Source organism: Coffea eugenioides, chromosome 6 (genome assembly GCF_003713205.1).
Source record: "Coffea eugenioides isolate CCC68of chromosome 6, Ceug_1.0, whole genome shotgun sequence".
NCBI classification, from domain to species: domain Eukaryota; kingdom Viridiplantae; phylum Streptophyta; class Magnoliopsida; order Gentianales; family Rubiaceae; genus Coffea; species Coffea eugenioides.
The window spans coordinates 1,642,986-1,667,196 of record NC_040040.1 but is presented as its reverse complement, the minus strand read 5'-3'; the positions used below and the strand labels follow the sequence as shown (position 1 = coordinate 1,667,196).

At 36.5% G+C, this 24,211-nt stretch overlaps 3 protein-coding genes across 3 annotated transcripts; all 3 read right to left on the bottom strand.

Annotated features, from left to right (window-relative positions):
- Positions 1-41: 41 nt before the first annotated feature.
- On the bottom strand, positions 42-3,229 carry LOC113773080 (probable WRKY transcription factor 33). Its single transcript, XM_027317611.1, has 5 exons — positions 2,645-3,229; positions 2,381-2,533; positions 1,138-1,772; positions 893-1,054; positions 42-783 (listed from the first exon to the last, which is right to left on the bottom strand). Exons 1-5 carry the CDS (start codon positions 3,017-3,019, stop codon positions 345-347), a joined length of 1,764 nt encoding a protein of 587 aa, XP_027173412.1. The 5' UTR covers positions 3,020-3,229; the 3' UTR covers positions 42-344.
- Positions 3,230-7,206: 3,977 nt separating this feature from the next.
- LOC113776255 (F-box/LRR-repeat protein 3) lies at positions 7,207-12,386 on the bottom strand. The gene is made up of 9 exons (XM_027321373.1): positions 12,052-12,386; positions 11,226-11,952; positions 10,017-10,142; positions 9,604-9,708; positions 9,132-9,525; positions 8,909-9,038; positions 8,337-8,631; positions 7,986-8,237; positions 7,207-7,752 (listed from the first exon to the last, which is right to left on the bottom strand). Exons 2-9 carry the CDS (start codon positions 11,868-11,870, stop codon positions 7,699-7,701), a joined length of 2,001 nt encoding a protein of 666 aa, XP_027177174.1. The 5' UTR covers positions 11,871-11,952; positions 12,052-12,386; the 3' UTR covers positions 7,207-7,698.
- A 2,388-nt stretch (positions 12,387-14,774) lies between these two features.
- LOC113776520 lies at positions 14,775-15,239 on the bottom strand. Its single transcript, XM_027321704.1, has one exon. It carries the CDS (start codon positions 15,237-15,239, stop codon positions 14,775-14,777), a length of 465 nt encoding a protein of 154 aa, XP_027177505.1.
- Positions 15,240-24,211: the final 8,972 nt, after the last annotated feature.

The following is a 24,211-nucleotide window of genomic DNA, read 5'->3' as shown; positions in this document are numbered from 1 at the left end:
TCACTGAAAACCTGCAGGAGAGCGGTCATCTCTGCTCTTGGTTGGAAAAATTTGATCAACTCTATTAAAAAAAACATTGGACATTCTACCTCACAACTTAAATTACAACAGAAATTGAGCTACAGGAATTATTTAGATTCCACAGCAAAGGTCCTAGACTCCAGTCTCTAAATTCATGAAGGATATTTACGAGCCTCTTTTGCTAAGCTTCAATGACCCCTATAACAAATTAACAAATTAATTCAAATAATTCCTAACACATACAGAAGGAGACGCCTACGGATTATTTGGTGCTTTGCACGCAACCAAATTGAAGTAAATCTGTTATTATGCTCCTGGAAGAATCAATTGAGGAAAGAGTTAAAGAACAAGTCATCTTTAGGTTCTTGTTTTGCCATGTGGAAGGCATTGCCAGTCTGCTGCACTTGGTTGGCACTTGCTGAGTTGCCGGAAATCCCAAACCTGCCTTGACTGGGTAACATCTGCAGAGTGAATGGTGCTTGACTTTGTGGCCTGGGAATTGGATTTTGGAGGGAGTTTGCGAAATTTGTCCCGTAAACTGAGTTACTGTTTGTAGCTAATGGCTTGATGGCGGCTGGCAAATCATTGTTGTTATTGATAGCTGAAGGTCTATTCACAGCATAACTTCCGCTACCGCGGGCAGCAGGAACATCATGGTTGTGTTTTCCTTCATAAGTGGTGATAACCGCCCTGAGATCGTGGGATGCTCGTTCCACATGCTTCCTAACCGGACAACCTGAATAAGTGCACTTGTAGTAGCTTCTGCAAAGACGTAAAGCGAGGATAACGAACCAGTGAGAAAGAGATTACAGCGGTGATGACAAAAAGTGTTCAGGTGACAAAGTTTTCAAGATTAATTAGAAATCCTTACCGAGGATTTGGGTTGCCCTTAACAACCTTCTGGCCATATTTTCTCCATCGATATCCATCATCCAGAATATCAATGTCACTCGTAGTCTGCACAACAATTCTGGGCTCTCTCACGGTTTTACTCCCAGAAACTGATATCGCCTCGCTGTCATTTTCACCCTTCCTGAAGACGCAAAGCGTTAATATCTCACAGCCGACGTTAACAGACAAAAAAATGGTTCAAGTATCTAACGATCCTGGACTTACCATCGCTTGGCATCTGGTTCGTTTTCATCATCGTCTCTGGAGTTGCTGATTGCAGAGGTTTGATCAAATTCATCCTCCCCAAAAGAAGCAGAAGAATTCTCCGCGTTCGGCAAAGAATCAGTTTGAGCGTTTTCTCCCAGTGTGTTGGAATGATGAGAAATCTCAGAGTGAGTGTATGAAGGATTTTGAATGGATTGTGACGACGACCTTCTTGTGGACTGCGGCTTGGGATGATTGTGATTTCCCTTGTACACTATCTCTGTGATGTGCCCCTCCAAATTTCTCTCCACTTTTTTCTTGGTTGGACAGTTTGGAAACGTGCACTTGTAATAACTACGGGGATTCTCACTTCCTTTAACTTGCTTCTGTCCGTACTTTCTCCAGTTGTATCCATCATCTGATTTCCTTTGCTCTCTTACATATTGAGATGGTTGACTATAGTGAACATGACTGGAGTCTGGAGCAGGATCGCTTTGCATGCTTCCCTGAGTTGCTGGAACCTCTGCCCCGAGCCTTTGGGTGGTTGGAGCTAATTCCGATATAATGCCATGTTTTACTGCGGAGGATTCTATGAATTGGCTGGGCTTGTTATCAAAGTTCCATCCACCAGCTTGCTGCTTTATCGATGCTTCTTGCTGTTCAATAGCAGAAAAGGGGAATGAGACAATTAGTAGTAAGTACGGGTTTTTCTTCCCAAAATTGGAAAAAAAAAAAAACCAAAAGAAAAAGAGAAAGAGGGAGAGAATCGAGAGTGGCAGCTCCAGTGATTTATGATCTAATCGAAATGGCAGTAGTTATCCATTACAGACTTCATTATGATCTATTGAGCTGCAGTGTCGAAGACTTAAAAGAATGCATTTTGCTTATTATACACCAATATCTATAGAAAGTCTTGACTTTGTGTTTTTGAAAGAAGCTTCCTATCTTTATTTAATTTACAGCAACCAAACAATAATATAAACAGGGTTACGCCATGGACACCTACGCCACCAATTTGTATTTAACTGGACGACCTTGACCATATCCATATTTTAAGTAGTAACTTTTCTGAAGAGTACTCTACACCTTCAAAAGGTAGATAGGAAAAAATAATAGGAAATTACATCACAAAAAATTAAGCAATAGGAAAAAAAAAATTTAAAAAAAGAAACAGAGTAAAAAGTCTTTGATTTTAATGACAACACTTTAAAATAAAATAAAACGGTAGCGGAAAAGTACAAAATGAATGGAGAATGGAGCATACCGATGAGGATTTGCCCGCAGAAGCATGAAACAAGGATGACGAAGAAAGTGGACGCCTCGTCTGGGATTGGAAAGAGAAATCAGAAACGAATTTGGTGTCCTCATCCTTCCGGACCAAACTGGAAAAAGTCCCAGTTGTTGGAGAGGGAAGAGTCTGCACAAGGGAAAGAAGGAACATCATTAGGACGTAATCCTAGCTCGTATATCTATGTATCCATCCCGAGAAGCACATACAACAAAAAAAAATTTTGATCCGTAAACTTACGCTGGAATTGGAAAAGAGAACCGGGGAGTCCAAGAGAACCGAAGGGCTTAAACTCGGAGGAAAAGCAAGAAATGATGAAGGGGAAACTGGAGGTGGGGAGAGTGGGAGAGAAGTAGGTGGGAATGACTTGAACTTTGGGATTTCAGCTGGGGTGGTGCCAGCTTGCTTGTTGATCATTTGGTCATGAAGCTCCCAACTGAAAGGAGGCTTGTCTTGGTTAGACCTGTTGTTCATCATGCCCTGGTCGTTACCACTGGTGCTAGTATTATTACCATTAATAAGATCGCTAAAAGAAGGCGCCATGAATTGGTTTGGAAAAGAATAGCTGGAATATGAATTAAGAGAAGTATTTAAGCTGCCGCCTGAAGAAGCCATTTTATTGTTAAATACTGAAGGGAGGATTACAGTAGCGCCTGGGATGGAACAGACACAGACGCAATACTAATGGCGGAGAAGAGATAAATATATGGCAGGCAACTGTAAAATGATCTATGAGTACGTTCAGGCGAGGGACGACAACTCTGCAGAGAAGAGAAGCTGGTACAAATATTTGGGAGAGAAGGGAGGGGGGGGGGGGTTGGAGCTGGCAAACAAATGAGCAACAACGGCTGCCTGCTTGCTTGCTTTTGTAGTTCGGACCAGTTCTCGTTCGCAGTACGATCTGTCTCTGAGGATTTAGCAGAATAACAATAATAGTTGGGGCAATAAGATTTAGTATGGTCTTGAGTTTCTTCCCCGCTACCTTCCGAGAAGCTTAAAAGAGTTTTGACCGTGGAAAATTTTTGGTTTGGTCAAAGCTTGTGGGTTTGACTGCGTCTCGGCGGCTGAATCCGACGGGAGGCACTGATTCTCTACATTTGACAACGCAAGCAGCCCTTACAACATGCCAATTGCCAAGAGACTCAACCTTTTATTTTTTTTATTTTATTTTTTGGCCCCCTCTCTTTTGGGCCGGGGTAAGTTTTGCATAAACTATTACTCCATCCGTCGTCCTACTTAATGTGCCCAAAAATATTTATCATGCTAAATTGGAAAGAAAAGCCTTAACATTATAATCAAAAGAAGATTATTTATAATAGAGTTGAATTTTCATAGAACGACAAACGAATTGAGACAAAGGGAGTCAATAAAAACGAGGAGTTTGATTTTTTTTTTTCTTTTTTCTGTAAACTGCTAAATGCAAAATTACTGATTGGTCTCTTACAACGTATGAGGCAGAGGCCGTAGTTTGCTGATGTGTCACCGATCTTAGGGAGTCCAATAATCCGGTTAGTAATTGGGCAGCACTAATACTTTAAAACTTCAAAATAGTAATTGTCACTATTATTGGTCTTTATTTTTCCTTTTTTTTTTTTGAATCATAGATTTCCCTGTTTACACGTAATAGAAACTTCAAGCCTTCCTATCCAAATTTCATCCACTAGTATGATAAAATGTACACGTAGTAGTAGATGAGATTTCTTCCAGAACCACTTCTTGTAGATGGATATGGTTTCAATTGCGTTGCTGACCCTGGAGTTGTTCACAAGTTTTAATTCCGTAGAGTGAGGTCCTGTTTGATAACTCAATTCAGTACTTAAATTAATTGATTCAAATCTTAACATATTCAGACCGTTTGATAACTAAAAATTAAACATATGAATTAATTAAACGGCACTGAATTTTTTAAACAAAACTTGTTCTCAAAATTAAGTGATAAGCTATTCACTTATCACTGAATGTGATATGCACTCAAATATATTAAATTTAATACTTAATAATTCAATAATTTAATGAATTTAAATTTCAGATTTTAGATTTAAGTTTTATCAAACGCACATCGAGTATCTTTATAATACTACGCTAGATCTTTGAAGTAATAACATAGTCTTAATAGTAGTAGTATTATTTACTAAATCAGTAAATCCACAAAAAAAAAGAGTCTTAGGTTCCGTTTAAAACTGAATCTGAATTCTGAAATCTGAATACTGAAACAATTAATTTGCTGAATTTTAAGCACTGAAAAAATATATGAATGTCTGAATTTTAATGCTAAACCTATTTATACTGTTTGACAAATATTTATAGCTGAATGCTTAATAAATTTAATTTGACAATTTTGCCCTTATATCCTTTCATTCAAAAAAGAAATAGAATCTATGATTTAATTAGTTTAAAATTGTTAGATATGAAAATGACAATATTTATTTTTAAATCAAATTAATATAAAATATGAAATATATTATATGAGGAATATGGAGAAGATGTGAAAGTCATTAAAAAGGGAGAAAAGAGAAACTAAAAATCGTTAGATAGAGAATATTATGTTGTTTAATTAGATAAGAATTTTGAACATAATTAACAAACAAGGGTAGATTTGGTAGATAAGATAAGGTAGCTGAAGTAATTCTATTGATTCTTATCAGAATTAAGCATTCAGTTAGGATTCTTATGCTGAAAAAAATACACACAGGTTCAGCACTGTTTAACAAGTTTAACAAATAGATTTTCATTTATCAAACACTCAAAATATCTGAATGTCTGAAAAAATTCAGACTCAGCACTTTTTTATGCTATCAAACAGACCTTTAATATATTATTGCAAGTTTGTAGAGTGCGTTCAGTCAAAGGTGCAAGCAAAGCAATGGGTGCAAGGATTAATGAATGAGAACGACCCACACGATGACGCTGCTGTGTCGAAATAGGCTTCGGAAACTTGAACACCAACAAAAAAAGTTGGAGAAACAAACAAACAGGGACCCTGTTAAACATTACTCCTGGTGTCGTATAAGACATACGACAGCGAAATGGCTATGGAAATGCAAATAACCACAACCAATGGCCCAAACATTTCCCCGGCTTCCGTCCCTCATCATCCCCTGGCCCTGCAGATGCCCGAGGAGAAAAAGTGTATAATTTGAAAAAAAAAGGTAATTAGTAATTTAACATAAATTACTTAATACAATTAATTAATAACTTGTATTAATATAAATAATATTATTTATATTATATATACATAAACTAATACTTATAACTTGTAATATAATTATTATAACTAATAATATTAAATATGTTATATATATATATATATATATTAGGTGAGTGACGCCGAGGGGGTACCTTCTCCTTTTCTAATGAGGGGAGAAAATGACCCTCTGCCATGCCCTATCCCCCGCCCCATTAACCCTTCCGAGTATACGCTCCAATTGTTATCCCTAATAATTAATACCATTTTATACGAAATTAGATAGCCTAGGGCACCAAAAAAAAAAAAAGGAAAAAGTTATATCTAGAGACTAAAGAAATCCATAAATTGACTAGTCTACTGCATTTTAAATGGTAGCAGTTGGAACAATAAGGCCACCCCGCCCTGCCCCCTCATCATGGATTTGTATATATTGACATTGTATACATTTTCACTCATGAATCTATGATAACTTAATTCGAATTTGAATTTGCATATCATTTTTTTGTATAAGTGAAATGTATACAAGAGTGATAGGCCCCATTTGGTGGGATTACGATGGTTTATAAATAAACACTTTTAATAAAAGTTCTTTTAAGTCATTAGATGTTGGCCTCTTTAAATTACGAAAAATAGTTTCCAAACATCTTAAAAGTATTTTTAGTGGTTAAAAGCACTTTTTCGATAAACGTACCATAATCTCAAATGGAATCATAGTATATACAATGTTCGTGTATACAAGACAATTCATATATATATATATATATATATATTATTCAGGAAGTCATTTTCAAATTTTATTGTATAGTACTTATAAGCAAATGGACATCATTGGACTTGTGATCAGGGCCGGGCGAGGTTGAGTGATCTACATTTGCGTACATATATTTATGCGTTTTGACCTTTTAGCTGACAGCCAAGACCAATTAGCCACGTGATGCGAGTTATAGGCTGGGTAAGTAAAAAGTCCTTTTGCCAACTGCCATTTAGGGTTAGTAAATGTCTTGCTAGGGGTGGGGAGGTCAACCCTTGCTTCCCACCTTTTTACTTAAATTGTGGTTTTTTCCGACGAAAAAATTTCGTCACCTGTCCCTCCCCTTAAATTAGATTAGAGTAGATTATACAAATGTTGTTGAGACAAAAAAAAAAAAATTTAAAAAGTCCTTAAATTTTATTTTATTTTTAATTCAACAATTTAACATGATCAAACAGAATCGTCAGGACTCATGAGTGACTGAAGGGCTGGGCTGGGCTTTTCGCCTGTCAACCAACGACAATAGGAAGCGATGCGTGAAGATCACAAATTTCTGGCTCCATCTTTCAGTGTTTATTATCCAATCATCCCATTCCCCTCAATCAGTTTCTTGGGTATGTTTGGGGCTTACCAAGTCAAAAGGGCCCACACAGACGTTTACTTCTTCCGAAATTTGCTTGCTTTCTTGCATCTAATCAGTTATTATCATCACCCTAATTCATGCATGCATATCACCATCCAAAGGAAATGTACCAATGGCGTAAATGGCGTAGGCGTAGAAATTGGAACTTACGACTAATTTGGCCAGCGATTCTTTAACTCGCACAAGTAAAATTAAAATTTTTTTTTTTAAAAAAAAGCGAATAATAATAAAACACAGAACAGAACCCTTCCTTAAGTTTCTTTGGGCTTTCAAACAAATTTCCAGGGCAATACAAGTCTCGATCCTGACGGTCTAATGGAGTCGTCATTCGGGCCGCTATTTTTTCACTTATGTTTGAGATTTTGTTGGCTGGACCCATTCAAGAAACTATACACTCGAGAGCGGTAACACTAACACACACTCCATTTTTTGAATCCCTCCCTGTTACAAATGAAATTAGCTTTCACGAACCTCAGGGATTGGAGTGAAATGTAAGCCTATGATACATTTCAGGTCTACAACTTCCAAGAGTTGCCAAATTTTGATAAGACAAAACTTCCAAGAGTTGCGCTGTAAAAATCATGTGACGGAGCAAACATTTATGAATTGACTAGAGCAACAAAAAAAAACAATACTCCTCCTCCTCCTCCTTGAAGCTGGAAGCAGATATGACTTCAGAAATGTGTAAATCTGAACCTCCACACTCAACTCACTCATTGTTCCGCAGTATTTAACTGAAATTTCCAACATCTCGAGTCTAACTCAGCCTGTAATGTGCAGAGAACAAATCTCAGTCCCAACCCTTATATTATATGGTTCACCTGAAGACGATTTTTTGTACATATAGACGCACTAGGTTAATTATGCTGCCAAGCATTTTCGATAATGAAACGAAAAAAAAATTTCCATAATCCTCCCATAACAATAAACACGTTAGACAAAAATTGGAACGAACGATCAGGAAGACCTCGTTATGGGAAATAAATACTGATATATATACCTGAAACGCTTTATCTCTCCATTGAAAAACGCACCCACGGGCTCCTAAAAGATCAAACAGAGGTTGCGGTAACTTAGATTTGAAGGACCCCAGGAGTTTCACTTTGGTTAGTCCTCCACAAACCAACAATGCAGCTGCCAGCCCACTAGGGGTCAAGCCCTTGAGGTGCAGTATGGTCATGCTCTGTAGACAACTGATACTAGCGAGGGATAAAAGCCCTACATCTGTGACTGAGGTGTATGAAAAATTTATCTGTGCATGCATATATGAGCAACTAAGTAAGATATCTTCCCGTTTCTTCTGATGTATAAAGTCATATATATATATATATATAAAGTATTTAGTATGCACCTGTCTAAGGTTTTGAGAAAAGTGAGCAAGTGGAATCATTCCAGCATCATCAATATTGTGGCACTTCTTAATGTCAAGCTTGTTGAGCTGCTTGCATCCCACAGCAATGGCTGCTAAACCCAACGATGTGATAAGAGTACATCCTCGACTTTCAAGCGTGTTTAACTTTGAACATTTTGACAATGATATCAAGGAGTAATCTGTAATATCTTTGCAATAGGCTATATTTATCATTTCAAGCCCAGCACAGCCACGAGCAATTGCCAAAATGCCTGAATCAGAAATTCCAGCAGACCTGAAATGGATTATTGTCATAATTAAGCATAGAAAATAGTTGTAGGTTTGACTAACTAAGCATTTGTTTGTCCTGCAGTGTACACAAGCAACCCCACAGAGTCATCAATTTACTCTCTCTCAGGAAAGGTCAAAGGCATTTCGATCTAAACGCACTTTTCCCTTTTAAATCCCCATCCATCAAGGTTGTGCATAGCACCTATGTTATAGATGAGTGGAAAGATGCATAAACCACTTACTGATTTCAAACAAGTTATAGATTCCAAATAGTTAGTTACCTATACAAGTCAAGCTCCTTAAGTTTCGAACAGCATATGCCAATATGTATAAGCCCCTCATCTGTAATGTTCAAACAGATCCCCAACTTTAAGATGGAAAGTCTGGAACACCTTGAGATGGACCTAAGGCCTGCAAGTATGTGCATTAAGAATGTCCCGGAATGACAGAATTTCAAAGCAAGCTTCTCAGCAGAATGTCAAGTAACCAAGGACAAGGCCTTACCTTCATCATTGATTTCATTATCTGTAAGGTCAAGCTCCTCAAGAAAATGGCATCGCTGTCCAATCAAAACAAAAGCTTCAGCTGAAACCAAACTGCAGGATTCCATCCTCAGGGATGTCAGTGAGGAGCACGAATTTGTAATGTGGGCAATGGTAATATCAGTTATCTTGTGGCAACAAGTGATGTCAAGCTTTCTCAAGTCCCTATGTTTCTTGAGAAGAGAGGAAAGGCCTTCATCTGTCACTCCTGGGCATTTACTCAAGCTCAGTTCCCTCAAAGAGACGCGCCAGTTTCCAATAGCCTTTAGTCCAGAGCACGTAACCTGGCAACCATCTAGTTTAATGGATTGCAGCATTGAGAGCTTTTGCAAACTATCAGCAAGAGCAAGAGTGACCTGATTCATCACAAATTTCAGATATCAGCTAGTGAAACCACTAGTACTTGAAACAAGTGAAACTGATAAAGGACTTACAGGAGATCCATAAGCCAAGATAAGTTGCCGCAAACACCCAGAGCCACTGGTTAGAGACGACAAGCCCACATGACTAACATTCTCACAGCTTGACATGTCAAGTGTCTGTTCAAGGCAACAAGTTTTCCTGGTTAATAACCATTGTCTTACAGTTTTCTGAGATAGAAAAAAAGAAGGGATTTCTGAGTTTCAAAATCTGATGTCCTTTAATATCATAACAAGCTGATTTGCCTCTACTAAGTACACAAACCATCTGCTTCCTATACCCCAAAGGGTATTCAATAGTAGAGCTGAAGCATCATTTTTTACCTAGTTCACATAGCTGCTTCTTCTGCCCCACCCCGTCCTCCAGAAGCAGATGAAGAATCAAAACAGAAAACAAGTAGATGCAACATTTCCAGGGAGCTATATACCTCGAGCGACTTGAACCCTTGCTTGAGTGCTGCAAGGCTGTCATCGTCAAACCCCAAGCAGCCTTCTAAAGCCAAATGTTCAAGATATTGCAGCTTTAAGATTGATGGCAAGCACTTATTTGTTATCTGAAAGAAAAAAATACTAAAAACATTAAACCGGAAAGAAAATATAGGAGAAGCTAATATGAAACGAGAATCAGCATACAGATCTCTCATGATATTCAAGCCTGTCAACGATATATATTTGCAAAGATCAAAAAAGAAGGGACAAAGTTGAACAACCAATAGAAGGCATGCAATCTACATAGAACATTTGTTGAAGAGGAAACAGGAGAATGTAATAAGCGATTTGTTTCTTTTTTCTTTTTTAAAAAATACATGGCTGATTTATTTTAATCAAGAGGATGGCAGGGGCTCCAACCTTTATGCACTGATGCCATGTAAGACCCCGTTGGGCAACTGAATGCACAAATTATTATTTTAACACAGTACATTTCCAGTCAAATATGAGTCATGCCCTTCGATCCGTATAGAACTAAAATATATGCCTAACAATAATACTTTTCATACAGCAGCAATTTGCGCGTAACAAAATATACGGTCATGAAAAGGACAAGCAGTGCGGATTGCAGACAGTCAGGTACTGCAAAAACAACTTGACAATGATAGGGAAATGTTTTGGGACAAATATATGCTTGATTGCTGTAAGTTCCTGTTCTAGCTTTAAGTAGGAGGTGAACTACTAATACCTATAATAAACACACATTAGAAAAAACTGAAAGTCTACCAATATAAATATAAATAGAAATAGTTGAAATCTCATATAAATGACTCTTCTACAAAACAAAGAAAGAAACATTTTGAATAGGCAGATGAATTATTCTCTCTCTGTTTCATTATGCTTAAAAAACTAGAGTAACTGAACATAGAGATGTCAAACTCGATCAAAAGTAGAAGTAATCGATTACAAATATAACAATTGAATAGCGAAACAAAAAGTAACACATAATTGTTTAGAATCATGCTTGAAAACCCAGCTGGGTTGAAATTGAAACAATTATAGCAGCGATCAGGCACCTATTACGGGATAAACCCACTATAAAAGAACAGGAGACAAGTCAGGCATCCAATGGAAACATAATAACAAGAATGCTGCAGTCAGACAAGAGAAAGAACAGATAAATATCTTAAGCAGAACAGTTTCATTACAGGCAAGTAGGAGAGATCCATGCTACGAATCTCCTTACACTTGACGGCAATCAAATCAACCCCTAAATCACCAACACCCAAACACCACTTTAAGCAAAGCAACCTCAGCTTTCTACACCCCACTGCAACACATCCTATTCCAATATCAGTTATTGACCTGCACCTCACCAACCAAAGCTTCTCCAGATTCTTGGCCTCAGCTATCGCTGATGCAGCCCTGTCCTTTAGTTCTGTGGCGTTAGACAAATTGATCTCAACCAAATTCCCACAATTCATCACCAGATTGGACAACCCCACATGACTGTAAAACTTGGACCTCGAAAGATCGATTGACCTCAGCATTTCCTTGGAGGCAGTCGATATTACAGCCAGCGAGCTGTCTGTTATTCTGGGACAGAGAGACAGATCAAGATTGGTGACACAAGGGTATCGATTGAGAATCTTGGTTAAGTGCTCAGGCCTAAGGGGCTTCAGGGTTTTCCTGTGTCTTGACTCAATAGCGTAAAAGGATTTGCAAACAAGGGAAAACGATTTCCTGTCAAGAGGGTTATCATTCAGCCAATCAAGAACTAAAAAGACCATCTCTTCGGACAGAAGATCAAAGTGGTTGAAATTGGATTCAGAAGTCGATTTTTGTCTCTTCATTGCCGCAAGGATCGAAGCACAACACGAATTTCGGTGTCGGAGGGCTAAAGATTGGACCTTCGGCCTTCAGTATCAGGAGAAGCTGACGAAATATACGAATTTAAGGATGATTTATGCTGAAAAAAGTGAAGGTTTGGAAAATGAAATTAAAAAAGAAAAAAGGGTGTTGAACAAGACTTACAGGTAAGGCTTGGGCAAGAGAATTGAGGTGGATATGGTGCAGATATAAATTAGCATTTCATTTTGAGCTTCGACATCAGGGGAGGAGAGAGAGACGTTGAAAGATTTTAGAAGCAACCGTTCAGTTATCAGAAAACACTAAACTGGCTGGGTTTTGAGCAGTCAAGTGTGAAGGAGAAAGAAAGAAGATTAACAAAATTACTCCATTATCCTATTCGGCTTCTTTCTTCTTTCTTCTTTCTTCTTAAAAGAATGATGACGATGAGGGTGATATCTACCTTCCAATAATGACAACAGCTGCCCTCTACTGTAGATTGTTGGCCTGTCTAGTTACCAACGCCATCGCTAAATGTACGGTACAACGCGCTCTACTAATGGTTTTTTGGGGGGAGGAAGAGTAGTACTGGTAGAGTATTATTAGGGGTGGGGCAGCAGTGGACAAAAAGGGGGTAAAATGGGAAAGAGAATGCCGTACGGGGGGAAAGGACGGAAAGGATGTGCGGCAGTAAAGTCAAGAGACGGAGTTGAGGAGGACAGGTCGAGACAGTGGGGGAATGCATTTTCTGAGAAAATGTGGGTGCGGGGCCGGGAGTGGGCGAGGCGTAACTGAGGAAAGACCAATTCAATCGGTGGAGAAATATGTGAGGAAGGACATATTCGAGTGCGGACGGTACGAACACTTTGAACCACGTAATTCCCCCCTAAAAAAAATAAAAATAAAAAAGAATAGGTATATAATATACTCCCTCCCTTTTTTTATAACTGTCATTTAAGGTTTTGCACACTAATTAAGAAAAGTTTTCATTGCTTAAATCTATACACCACTTTCCTTTTATACCCTCATTAATTATTCAATTCACCCATGTTTTCTAGGAAAGAATATGGAAGGGCAGAGAGAAGCAATAATTACTAGGAGTAGTAATTAAGAATCCTGTAAGAGAGATAAAAGGGTAAAATTGTGAAAAAATAATAAATGCTGCATGGGGATAGTAAAACGACAGATAAAAGTACTTAAGAGCAAATTCCTTAAACGACAGTTATAAAAAAAGGGAGGGAGTAATAAATATTCGCGTATTCCTTTCCAGGGACTTTTATTCCCCTTTTAGTAATTTAGTCAAGGCTGGGTTTGATAAAATTAAAACTCAAAATTTGAATATATTAAATTATTTTAAGTTATATTAAATTTGATATATTTTGAGTGTATATAAAATTAAGTGATAAGTGAATAACTTATCATTTATTTTTTGGATCGAATTTTATTTAGAAAATTTAGTGTCATTTAATTAATAAATTTAAATGTTCAATTTTTTATTATCAAACGCATTTAAACATATTAAAACCTGAATCCATTGAATTGAAGTACTAAATTACGTTATCAAAGAGAGGCTAAATCTAACTAATCAGGACCAATGGCAATGGGTGTTGTGGCTAAGAATAGGTGTGCAAACGAGTCGAGTTGAGTCGAATTCGTCCTAATCGAATCGAGTTTCAACATAATTTTATAAAACTCGAACTGAAATTTAAACTCGACGAGTTCAAAATGTCAAATTCGAACTTAAAAAATGAAAATAATTATTTTATTATTAAAAATAAATAAAATAATTATTTTTTACAAATAATAAAATATTAGAGATATATAATTTTACTATAAAATAAAAAATATATATATAATCAAATTTAAATCGACTCGCAAAATAACACGATTTTAATATTTTTTTGTTTGAGTTTAAATTTGAGTTTCATTTGATCAACTTGAATTTGAATTCGAACTCGACTCGGGAGCGACTCGATTCCTGATTAAGAAAAAGGAGCATATTTAATTCATAATATGGGCATGGGGAAGTCGGAATTAAGGCAAAAAAAAAAAAAAAAAAGGAAATGATACGCAATGTATTGATGAGGTAAGGCGGAGGCCGTACTTATAAGTGGCGTCTTAATGGTACCTGACTTTCCCTGATATGAACGGCACAATGCACAAAAGGGCGAGTGATAGAGACGCACCATTATTATCTTCTCTTCTTGTTGGTCGTTTTAAACGTACTCCACTAGTACTTGTCTGCTAGTAACTAAGTACTTAGTCGTATTTTATTCTTAAAGACGGAACAAAAGCGGGCAAAGAATCCAAAAAGAAAGCAGTACGAAACGAAGCTGTGGTGTGCTTGGGTTGGGTTGGGCTAGCCAGGCCCTTACTCATGCAGGCTACAACTGCCAGCGGATCCTGATTAAACGATCGAGATCAACCCAAGTTCGGATGAACGGATCTCCACCATCAAGTATGTGCAGCTGCAGAGAATTCGAATCTCCTTCCAATTCCCCGAGATTACCCAAAAGCTGCTCTCTCTTTTGTGTCATGAGTCTTGACTTCACTCCGCCGTCTCCCCCTCTCTCTCTCTCTCTCTCTCTATCATCTGCGCCACATGCATCCAACCTCTTTTCTACCTTTTCCCCTCCATATATACAAGGACAAATTATTCAATTGGCCCTTGAATTCTTTATCTAAGTAAAAATAAGTTCCTTATCTATTTTTTGCTGATTTTAAGCCCTCAAACTTGTAAAATTTGGCACCCATGACCCTTTTAGCCAGTTTCTCCTGTTTTGCAACCGAAAGGCCAATTCACACGAATACCAGTGTACTTCTTCAAAGGGCATTTTTATCCACATTTTCTAAGCAAAAAGGAACAACTTCTCCTTCTTCCCTCCATCTAACCTAATCCAACCGCTAACTTATTCAATAAACGAATTGCAGAGGGAAGAGAGAGAAGTCTGCAAAGAAACTAAAAAAGGAAAGAGGGAGAGGGGAGTAGAGGAGGAGAGAGCGTGCGTGGTGGTGGAGTCGTTAAGGGAGGGGCGGATAGGGGTTCTGCGGCAGACGGAGAACCAGCCGAGGAGGGAGGAGGAAGGTGGGTTAGGATTCGGGAGGGGTTGGAGTGGGCCAGGGAGGTGCGAAGGGAGGGAGAGGAAGGAGGTGACGGTGGCTGTAAGAAGCGGAATGGCGGTGCCAGCGTCGACATCAGCGGAAGAAGGGTCTAGATTGGATGTGGGATCGTCGGAGAGAGAGGAGGTGGCGGAGACAGTGACGTGGCCGAAGAGAAGGCCATGAATAGCCCCGGGGAAAGAGGAGAAACGGAGGAGTAGGGAGGCCAGTGCAGGACCAGAAATTTGGATCTTGTGAATAGGAACGTTGTCCATGCTAATTCAGCTCTAGGATTCTCTCTAGCTCGAGTCAGATTTCGCAGACAATCCTCTCTGTTTTTGTGTCTCTGTAGAAGTAGATCAGGCGGTAGCATGGGACCTAAATTGCTCGTCGGGTTGGACTAGTGGGCTGCTTTAATTCAACCCTGGACGCCTCACAGCTAGCCGGATTTGAGATTTTGACAGACATAGGCACTTCTACTACATAACCATTTGGATGAGTTTATAACCGTTGTTTTGCTAAATATTACATGTTTTGGTTAACTTTTGATTTAAGTTCATTTAAGTAGATCTTGGGCACTCTTGTGCACAGCGTGAGGGCCAAAAAAACTAGTTTTTCTATAAAAGCCTCATGAGCTCGGAAGAGATGGTCAAGGCAACGCATTGTCTGGCCACCACTAGCTGCTAGTTTTCAGAGGCAAAAATTGATCAATTATAGACTCCTGGACTCGATTTTGAATGCAATTCCCGTCAAGTGGCCGGAGAGCCACCATTTAGTAATCTCACTATTCTCTATCCAAATGATTTGTCCTGGAATTTCTTTGGTTTAGCGAATGTTGAGCTCCCTTTAACTCTTCTGCTCTACCACTTTGACTGGAAACTCCCCATTGGCCTCAACTACAACGACTTAGACATGACAGAGACGATTGCGGTAACCGCATCAAGGGAAAACAACCTTCTCTTGTTAGCCACCATGTGTGATCCTGATCTCGCCCTCCAACATTCATACCATTTTATGCATTTTACCGGGATAATTTGCATTTTGATGTATGATAGATATTTGCAGATATTCTGATCTACTTCCCTCTCCTTCTTCATTTTTTTTTTGTTTCTTTGCAGACTTCTCTCTCTTCCCTCTGCAATTCGTTTGTTGAATAAGTTAGCGGTTGGGTTAGGTTAGATGGAGTGAAGCAGGAGAAGTTGTTCCTTTTTGCTTAGAAAATACGGACAAAAATGCCCTTTGAAGAAGCACACTGGCATTCGTGTGAATTGGCCTTCCGGTTGCAAAACTGGAGAAACTGGCTAAAAGGGTCATGGGTGCCCAATTTTACAAGTTTGAGGGCTTAAAGTCAGCAAAAAATAGATGAGGGGCTTATTTTTACTTAGACAAAGAGTTCAAGGGCCAATTGGATAATTTGCCCTATATATAATATTTCAACCGTAATTGTTTTCGGCCTCGCACACTATGACACGTACTTACTTTTACTTTTATTTAGATGCGTAAATGAATCTAATTAAGTCGAATACTCTAATATTCAATTTTGTTCAATTATTTTGTCAGATTTGAAATTGTGTTCATATTTAGCTCATTTATCCATCGAATCAAACTCAAACGAACTTTTATCAAGCCAAATTTGAATTGAGTTGGAGTAGTTTGAGTTCTTTACTTACAAAATTTTAATTGTATACTAATCAAGTCAAGTTTGAACTATTTGATAACCCAATTCAATATTTATTGGGTTTAGGTCTTAATATTTTCAAACACATTTGATAACGAAAAATAGAACATATGAATTCATTAAATGGCACTAAAATTCCTATACAAAACTTGCTCTAAAAAATAAATTGAAAGTTATTCATTTATCACTTAATATAATATACACTCAAATGTAATAGATTTAGTAAGTTAATATATTTAAACTTCAAATTTCCCATTTCACATTTTAATTTTTATACTTCAGTTTTATTAAATGCAACCCAAGTTTGAGAAATTGTCAAATGCAAAATTCTATTCAAGTATGGTTTGACTAACTGTAAACCAAGTTCAAACAAACTTTTATTCAATCAAACTCGATTCAAGTATCCAATAATTTGGGTCATCTTTTAATCATATTCCCACGCAAATAAGTTTCTAAGCTTTACTGTTTGCATTAAATTCTCCCAATTTGTGATACAAATTGCCTAACTAGAAATTTCTAATTTATCCCACGTAGTTGTACCTAATGGAGCATGTTCATAGTTTTAATCTTTTCTAATATCTGGCATACAAATAAGCAGGTTATCTTAAATTTATAAAGCATAAAGTTTTTGTAAAAAAAAAAACCCTCATTTCATCTATTCTTTATAACTAAACTGAATGAAAGTACCTAAATAGTAGAAGTGATTCTACACTAAAAAAATATGATGAATCGTAAACTTTAGAATGTAAACAAATTAATTTGTTGGTTAGTTTAGTCTAATATATATTTTTATTTCATGGGAGACTTGAAACTTTAAAAGTGATAGGAAAAAGAAGAAGATGTGAGAGTCGAATCAAGAAATACAAATTTACCAGAATAATATCCCTGACAACTATGTTGAGTCTCGAGACAATCTAACAAAATAATTTCACTTAAAAAAAATAATTGCCTGAATCTTTTTTTTTTTCCTGCAACGATAGATGTCCTATAATCTAATCTAGGGGAAGGGGTAAAGGGAGATGGTCAACTAAGACCAGCCACATATTGTGGCAAATTTGTGGGAGGCAAGGGTTGAACCCCTGACCTCCAGCATCATCAAATATAGTGATGACCACTGGACCAAATGGCCAGTGGTCAATTGCCTGAATCAAACGCTAGGAAAGTGAAGAAAGGTCAGGACTTTGTTGAGTTAGCATGGCTTAGGTGTGTTAAGGACGCGTGGTTGATTACAGAAGGGGCAGAAGCAGTGGATGTTCCGTACAACTTACGCCGCGTTTGGTGTTGGGAGTAGGAAGGCAGGCGGACTTTATTCCTTTGTGTTCGGCGTATTGGCTTGACTTGTTTTGGATGTGCCCCTTACAGCGAGCGATTATTCATTATTCTGGCGACTGGCGAGGATCCGCTTGCAAATACCCCAATTCATCCACCGACCTGGATCCTGGAATTCTTCATTTTCATTTGATGGATCATTTTTGCCACCAACTGGTGATTTTTAGCATCTCATTTATTCGCTGACAGTCATCACTGGCGGCTCTCTGCTGGCATTGCTGCACGCGCGCACACACATTCTCTCTCTCCTTTTTATTTTTTGGGTTTTGGATGATACTTGAAATTAAGAAGGTTTAAACCTTCTGATAGTAGCATCAGAGAAAATGTGACGTCGTTTAAACTCGAAACCTTTCATTTACATCTCTTTCACCCATACTTTGTGAATGTTTTTATTTCTAACAAAGATCGTTCTTAGGTAGAAAGCACATATTGATCATTTGTTGAATAGTACTGATTAAGGGAGGCGGATGAAATTGAGACATCAAAATGTATATGCTCCACGGAAAAAAGTGAGTCTTAATGAGGGAGGTATATTGGGTGATATATATAAGTTTGTTTCAGAGTTTAATTCGTAGGTAAAGTTTGATGCGCGATTAATAATGCAAACAGTGAATCACTCGTCTAACTCCACTTCCGTGTGTTCTAAAGACGGGAGACATTACACAACACCAGTTAAGAGCGGGGCAGAAGCAGCCCAGCTTACTTCTTATCTGAATAGCGGTTGCTTTTGTTATAATAAATAAATTAAGGGCTAGCATACTCAGGAGGTTGCAAGAAAGCTTTTTTTTTTTTTTTCCTTTTTGAAGGAAAGGTTGCAAGAAAACTGGAGTATCTTCATCAAAGATGGGTGAGGGGTTATCCTCAATTTTCATTAAATGATTGTAGTCATTGCTGTAAATTATATTCAAAACAAAATAATTTTTTTTTTAAAGAAGAGATATTGGAATATTTAACATTCATAATGTATTGGCTCGTACATCCCCAATGATTTTGGTTACCACTGGTCAAAGTGCACTATCGCCAGCCTCTAATTCCTTAGGGATAATTTCTCATACCACCCCTGAAACTTTTAATAATTGCAAGAAGCTCCTCTCAAGTTTTAAAAATATACTTATCTCCCGTATTTTTAATGTTTAAGTAACACTATAGGCCCAAAAGATTATTCTTTTTCTCAAAAAATTATAAAATGCTCTTGGGTTATAAAATGTTTAAGTAACATTATAGGCCCAAAAGATTAGGTTTTTTCTCAAAAAAATTCTAAATTGCTCTTGGGTTATAATTCACAACAAAAATCCTTATACTATATAAGAATGAGTTTATGACTTTAGATTTCAATCGCAAGGGTAGGGCTATTTTGGAAATGTGAGAGTGTTTGAAGTGTAATTGGAGCATTGAGTACAAGTCATTACAGGTTTAATTTCACTATAATTACTTATATAACCTTTCAGACATTTAAGATTATGGGCAGGTTTGGTATGTTACAATATTTGATACCAAATTAAGTATCAAGTACAACTGAATTAAACTTGTGTTTTGATAGAATTACATAAAAGCCCTTTTAATCATTTATTATACTAACATCAAAGCCTTCCAATTTTCTGGAACCTTTCTCATCCGTTGAGGAATTAATTGGATGTTTGCATAATTAGATTTTAATTATAATTAATTAACTTAATTATTATCTGAACAATTATTATCATATTTATGCCCCCATGTTTAGCTAATACCCTTTCTTCTTTTTCGGTTTCACCCCTTTGGTTTTATTATGGCTATTAAATATTTGGTGGAAGGCGTAACTTTTCCTTTAAATTGAGGTGAGTTCTTTGGGTTTGTCTTCTTCGATTGTAGTTTTTTTTTTCTGATGATTGATTTATTCAATAACTCCATATAGTTTGCTTTTTGATACTTCTAATTTCAAAAATAAAAAAGATAGTACTAATCATGCTATATAGTACTAAGATGTCATTTGCACTCTATTTGGTTTCCATGTTATGATCTCGTTCTTGTATTCTACTGTTTATATAGTTTCAAATACAAAAAATTTACTTTTTATGCTATCTAAAAGAATTTGTAGTGGAACTTGATGAGTTTAAATGCTTTAACTACAGCACCATTTTGATTGCATTGTATTAATTCATTTACTTACAATTGTATGTTGTACAATGATAAATAATGTTTCTTGATTTGGTTGAAGCAACTATTATCCATAATTCAAACAAGTCAATTAAGTAGAGATGCTACATTGGATACTTATACAAGTAAACATTGGAAAATATCATTAAGCAGTTTCTACCTACAGTCTGCAATTTGAATTTATATGAGGAATTTCATCTGATTTTAGTTACCATTTTCTACAATTTCAAATTTAGAAAATATTATTTGCACCAATTTTTTATAATCAAGATAGTTTCAATTCAGATGTTTAACAATTATGCAGATTTGAACTTATTTATGAGATTATAAAGAAATGCCCCTAGCAAAAAACACCAAATCTGTATAGTTTCACGAAACTTTGAAAAAGACCACTTAAGTTTCTTATCTATCTATCATTTTTGGGCATTATTATCTCTGTAAGAAACATGTGATTAAGTCGTATTATACCCACCAAATTATATAAATAGTTAGTCAAAAATAAAATTATTTTAGATTAGATTGGACGCAAAGTGATTGATGGATAAACTTGACTTGATAATTCAGGTTGAGTTTAAGTCGAGGGAGAAATCAGAAACATTGCTTGAGGGATCTTTTACGAACATATATAGATTCAAGAGATGAAGGGTCCAATTGATACTTTAAAATGTTTTATCATCATGGATAATTTTTAGAAGAGACTTTTGGATACTTTTCAATTGCACTTCAAATATTTTTACATTTCCAAACTACCCTCATATTTGCAGTTGAAATTCAAACATAACATTTGATTACAACGGATTCTTATATAGTATAACGATAAGGATGTTTCATTACACATTAGTTTTATTGACTCACTATATAACTTATGATTTTTCTATTAAAATCACATGATAAATCATCATACTTTAGTTCTTATACTATAAAATATTAAACAATAATTATTAATTATCTTGAATCACAAGTATCAAATTCCCGCGCGTCGCGCGGGTTGTCCCTCCCTAGTAATGAAGACAAAAAATGGTTCACTCTCTCTATTTCATTCATTCATGCTTGTGACTATTAGTACTTACCCATCAATATCCAAATCACCACTGAATAAATATTTACTTTTGTTCCAAGTCCCTTTTCTTACCTAAAGATTTCAATACAAACTATTGAATCAACTAAAAACATCACATCATATATGTAAAAATTTACCTACAATTTCATATCAACCTCAAATTTTGCCTACTCTCACCAGTGCCTATTCATCAATATCCAAATCACGACTAACTAAACATTCACCTTTATCCCAAAATCCCTCTTTTATTTAAAAGACTTTCAGTGCAAACTATTGTAAAAACGTTGCATCAAATACATAAAATCTTACCTATAATGTCATATCAAACTCAAGTTTTGCTTAATACACAACAACATTGTATTCACCAATATTCCTAAACTTCAATTCCACACTATCACCTTTCTAATACAAAATAGTTTAAATCATCACTACTAATCACCAACACCTAATATATTTTGTCAGTACAAAGTTTAAAATCATTCAAATTCTGCCTCTGTAGGAATACCATCACCAATAATTCAAATAAAAAATAAAAATACAATACAATACAATTATAAATATATTAGAAAGACTGTTTCCATAATAATCATAATAGTATAATTTTTATTTAGTCCATCTTCCACTTCTACCATTAATTTTTGATTTTATCATTGTCACTATCTCTATCGCTATATTCATTTTCATTTAGATTGATAATGAAATATTTACTCAACTTGTTGTTTGACAGATTCAACATGCTAATACCTATCAAAAATTAAAAACAAAAAGAGTTCAAATAAGCTATTTAATAGTAATAAAAGAGATAAAGTTGAGAAATAGACACCAAGATGGACAAGCTGTGATGGTTGATATGCAAGGTGGTTTTGTTAGTAACAACAATACATATTTGATTGATGGAAACAAATTAATGACTTTGGAATAAAAGAAGATATAGGAGAAAGAGAATAGAGAGTTAAATAGGAAAAACTTTAATTTGAGTTATTGCTTGATAATAAATAAGAGAGTAGAGTTTTTTAATGAGCTGACAATTAAATGAAGGGCAATGTTATATTTTTATCACATTAAGGGAGGTCTTTGTAATTATGTAAACCTTAGGGGAGTCGAGTGAAAGTATGAGAAACCTCAAAGGAGGTTTTTGAAATTATCCCAATTCTTTATGCTGGGAGTCAACGGTCAACGCCCGAATACCCAACGGCCTGAAATCAAATAGTACCATCTCGAATAGTATTTGCCGTACAAACAAAGTTTTTGGGCGGTACCAACTGGTACAGAGTAATGTCAGTTGGACCGGTCCGGTTATCGTTGTCTTAAGGGGGGACCTCAAAGATGACATCTACTCCCGGCTAGCTGCTTTCACTCCCGGATATTGACTTCACGGGTAGAGGGGCAACGAATTAGAAGGTACAAAACAAGAAATCAGGGCATCTTTAGGTTGAGAAAATTGCTGAAAAAAAAAATCCCATATTATTGACCAATTTGCTTTTTTATTTTTTTAATTGACTACCCTACTTGTTATTCTTTTTATTTGGATTTTGATTTTTGTCCTGACAGGAGAGTATTGAGATTTAAAAAGCGAAGAGAGAATATGGATATATTAATCCTAAAACCTCTAAATTTTTGGAGTTTTAACTTTAGTTATTAGATCAAGTTTTCTCGACAAAATATTTCAATATAGAAAAAGACTTGAGAGAGAAGTTAAATCCAAAAACTAGAGATTCTAAATTCAAATTTCTTGAATTCACTTCTTCTACTTATTTCTTAAATTTTATCCCTCCCCTACCGAAAAAAATAAATAAAAAAAAGTTAAATCCACAACAATCCACTCTAGATGTACACCTATGCAAGTATATTATTAATATTAATGTACAAGTCGTGGATGCATCGCAAGGAGGCTATGGATACTATAGCCCCCTCTAGACACAAACACTAGATTAGATGGTTCTGCGTCCCCTGTTTTCGTTTTAGTTATCTTCTTGCTACTACGACCATACCACTCACACTATACCAGAGAAAAAGAGTAGATTAGAGTTTGGGGCCAGGATCTGACGTCTTTAAAACCTCTGGTCATATCGAACTTAGGCAACAAACAGTTAAAGAAAAAAAAAAAATCAATAGAAGAGAGTTATCGAGACTTGTTTGGAGTTTTGACTGTCAGGCATAACTCATCACTGATTCGGATCACAACATATTAATGTATACACGGCTTCCACAAACTAACGAGGCGATTACAGTGACAACTTATCGAGTCCACGTCTGTGCAGTGAGCTCCAGCATCCCGATCAACTTCACAAATCAGGCTAACAATTACTGGTATTAACAAGGACCTTCAAAGCTGCAAATCCTAATCTTCCAGACCTTGTTCAAGGATTTTCCCCTTGACATTACACTCTGCCTTAGCGTGAGATGACCGCTTCCTCGAGGCAAATCAAGTAGTTATGTCAAACATGGAACTATGGAAGTCGAGATCTGGCAAGTACGTACTCCTTTGACTTGTCACCAAACTTAACTTTCCAGTATCTTTGAGCAACGCATATGATCATCATTGGGGTAAAAAGCGTGCAACATATGAAATGCTACTTAGTTACGCATGAATCCAGAAGAACCTTCCACCATACCAGGTCTGCATTTCGGTTTGGCCACCTAAAATTCATTTTCTATATCTGCCTAATTGATTACTTACTGGTGAACTTTTTGACTCTCTATCATTTGTTAGACTATCCATGTACGTAGGAAAAATGCCTTTCTCAGGTTTCTAGTTGAAATGTCCTTGATGTTAGTTGCATTCGTTTTCAACCGTCGTCTTTGTTGTCTTGCAACATTATTGCCAATCAAAATCGTCCAATGGCAACACATCACCTGGGTCAAGATTATGTTTTCTTCCTGGCTTCCCTTCGTCTCTCTCTTGGGGTGTGTATGCATGCCGTTTTCTGGTGGTGGTGTACTATTATCTTGATGCAGATGAAAAAGAGTTTGTACTTTAAAATCTTCAGGAATCGACACTAATGCCAACTTATTTGAAAAACCAAGCCGGAAATTGACAGCAGAAA

What these genes read in the sequence shown, in the direction of transcription:
- LOC113773080 (XM_027317611.1), bottom strand. Translation starts at nt 3,019, where the DNA reads ATGGCTTCTTCAGGCGGCAGCTTAAATACTTCTCTTAATTCATATTCC. An exon ending in TTCTCTTTTCCAATTCCAGC is followed by an intron (nt 2,534 to 2,644) that starts GTAAGTTTACGG and finishes TCCCTTGTGCAG; the next exon opens with ACTCTTCCCTCTCCAACAAC. An exon ending in AAGGGCAACCCAAATCCTCG is followed by an intron (nt 784 to 892) that starts GTAAGGATTTCT and finishes ACGTCTTTGCAG; the next exon opens with AAGCTACTACAAGTGCACTT.
- LOC113776255 (XM_027321373.1), bottom strand. Translation starts at nt 11,870, where the DNA reads ATGAAGAGACAAAAATCGACTTCTGAATCCAATTTCAACCACTTTGAT. An exon ending in AAGGGTTCAAGTCGCTCGAG is followed by an intron (nt 9,709 to 10,016) that starts GTATATAGCTCC and finishes TGCCTTGAACAG; the next exon opens with ACACTTGACATGTCAAGCTG. An exon ending in AAGGAGCTTGACTTGTATAG is followed by an intron (nt 8,632 to 8,908) that starts GTAACTAACTAT and finishes AATCCATTTCAG; the next exon opens with GTCTGCTGGAATTTCTGATT.
- LOC113776520 (XM_027321704.1), bottom strand. Translation starts at nt 15,239, where the DNA reads ATGGACAACGTTCCTATTCACAAGATCCAAATTTCTGGTCCTGCACTG.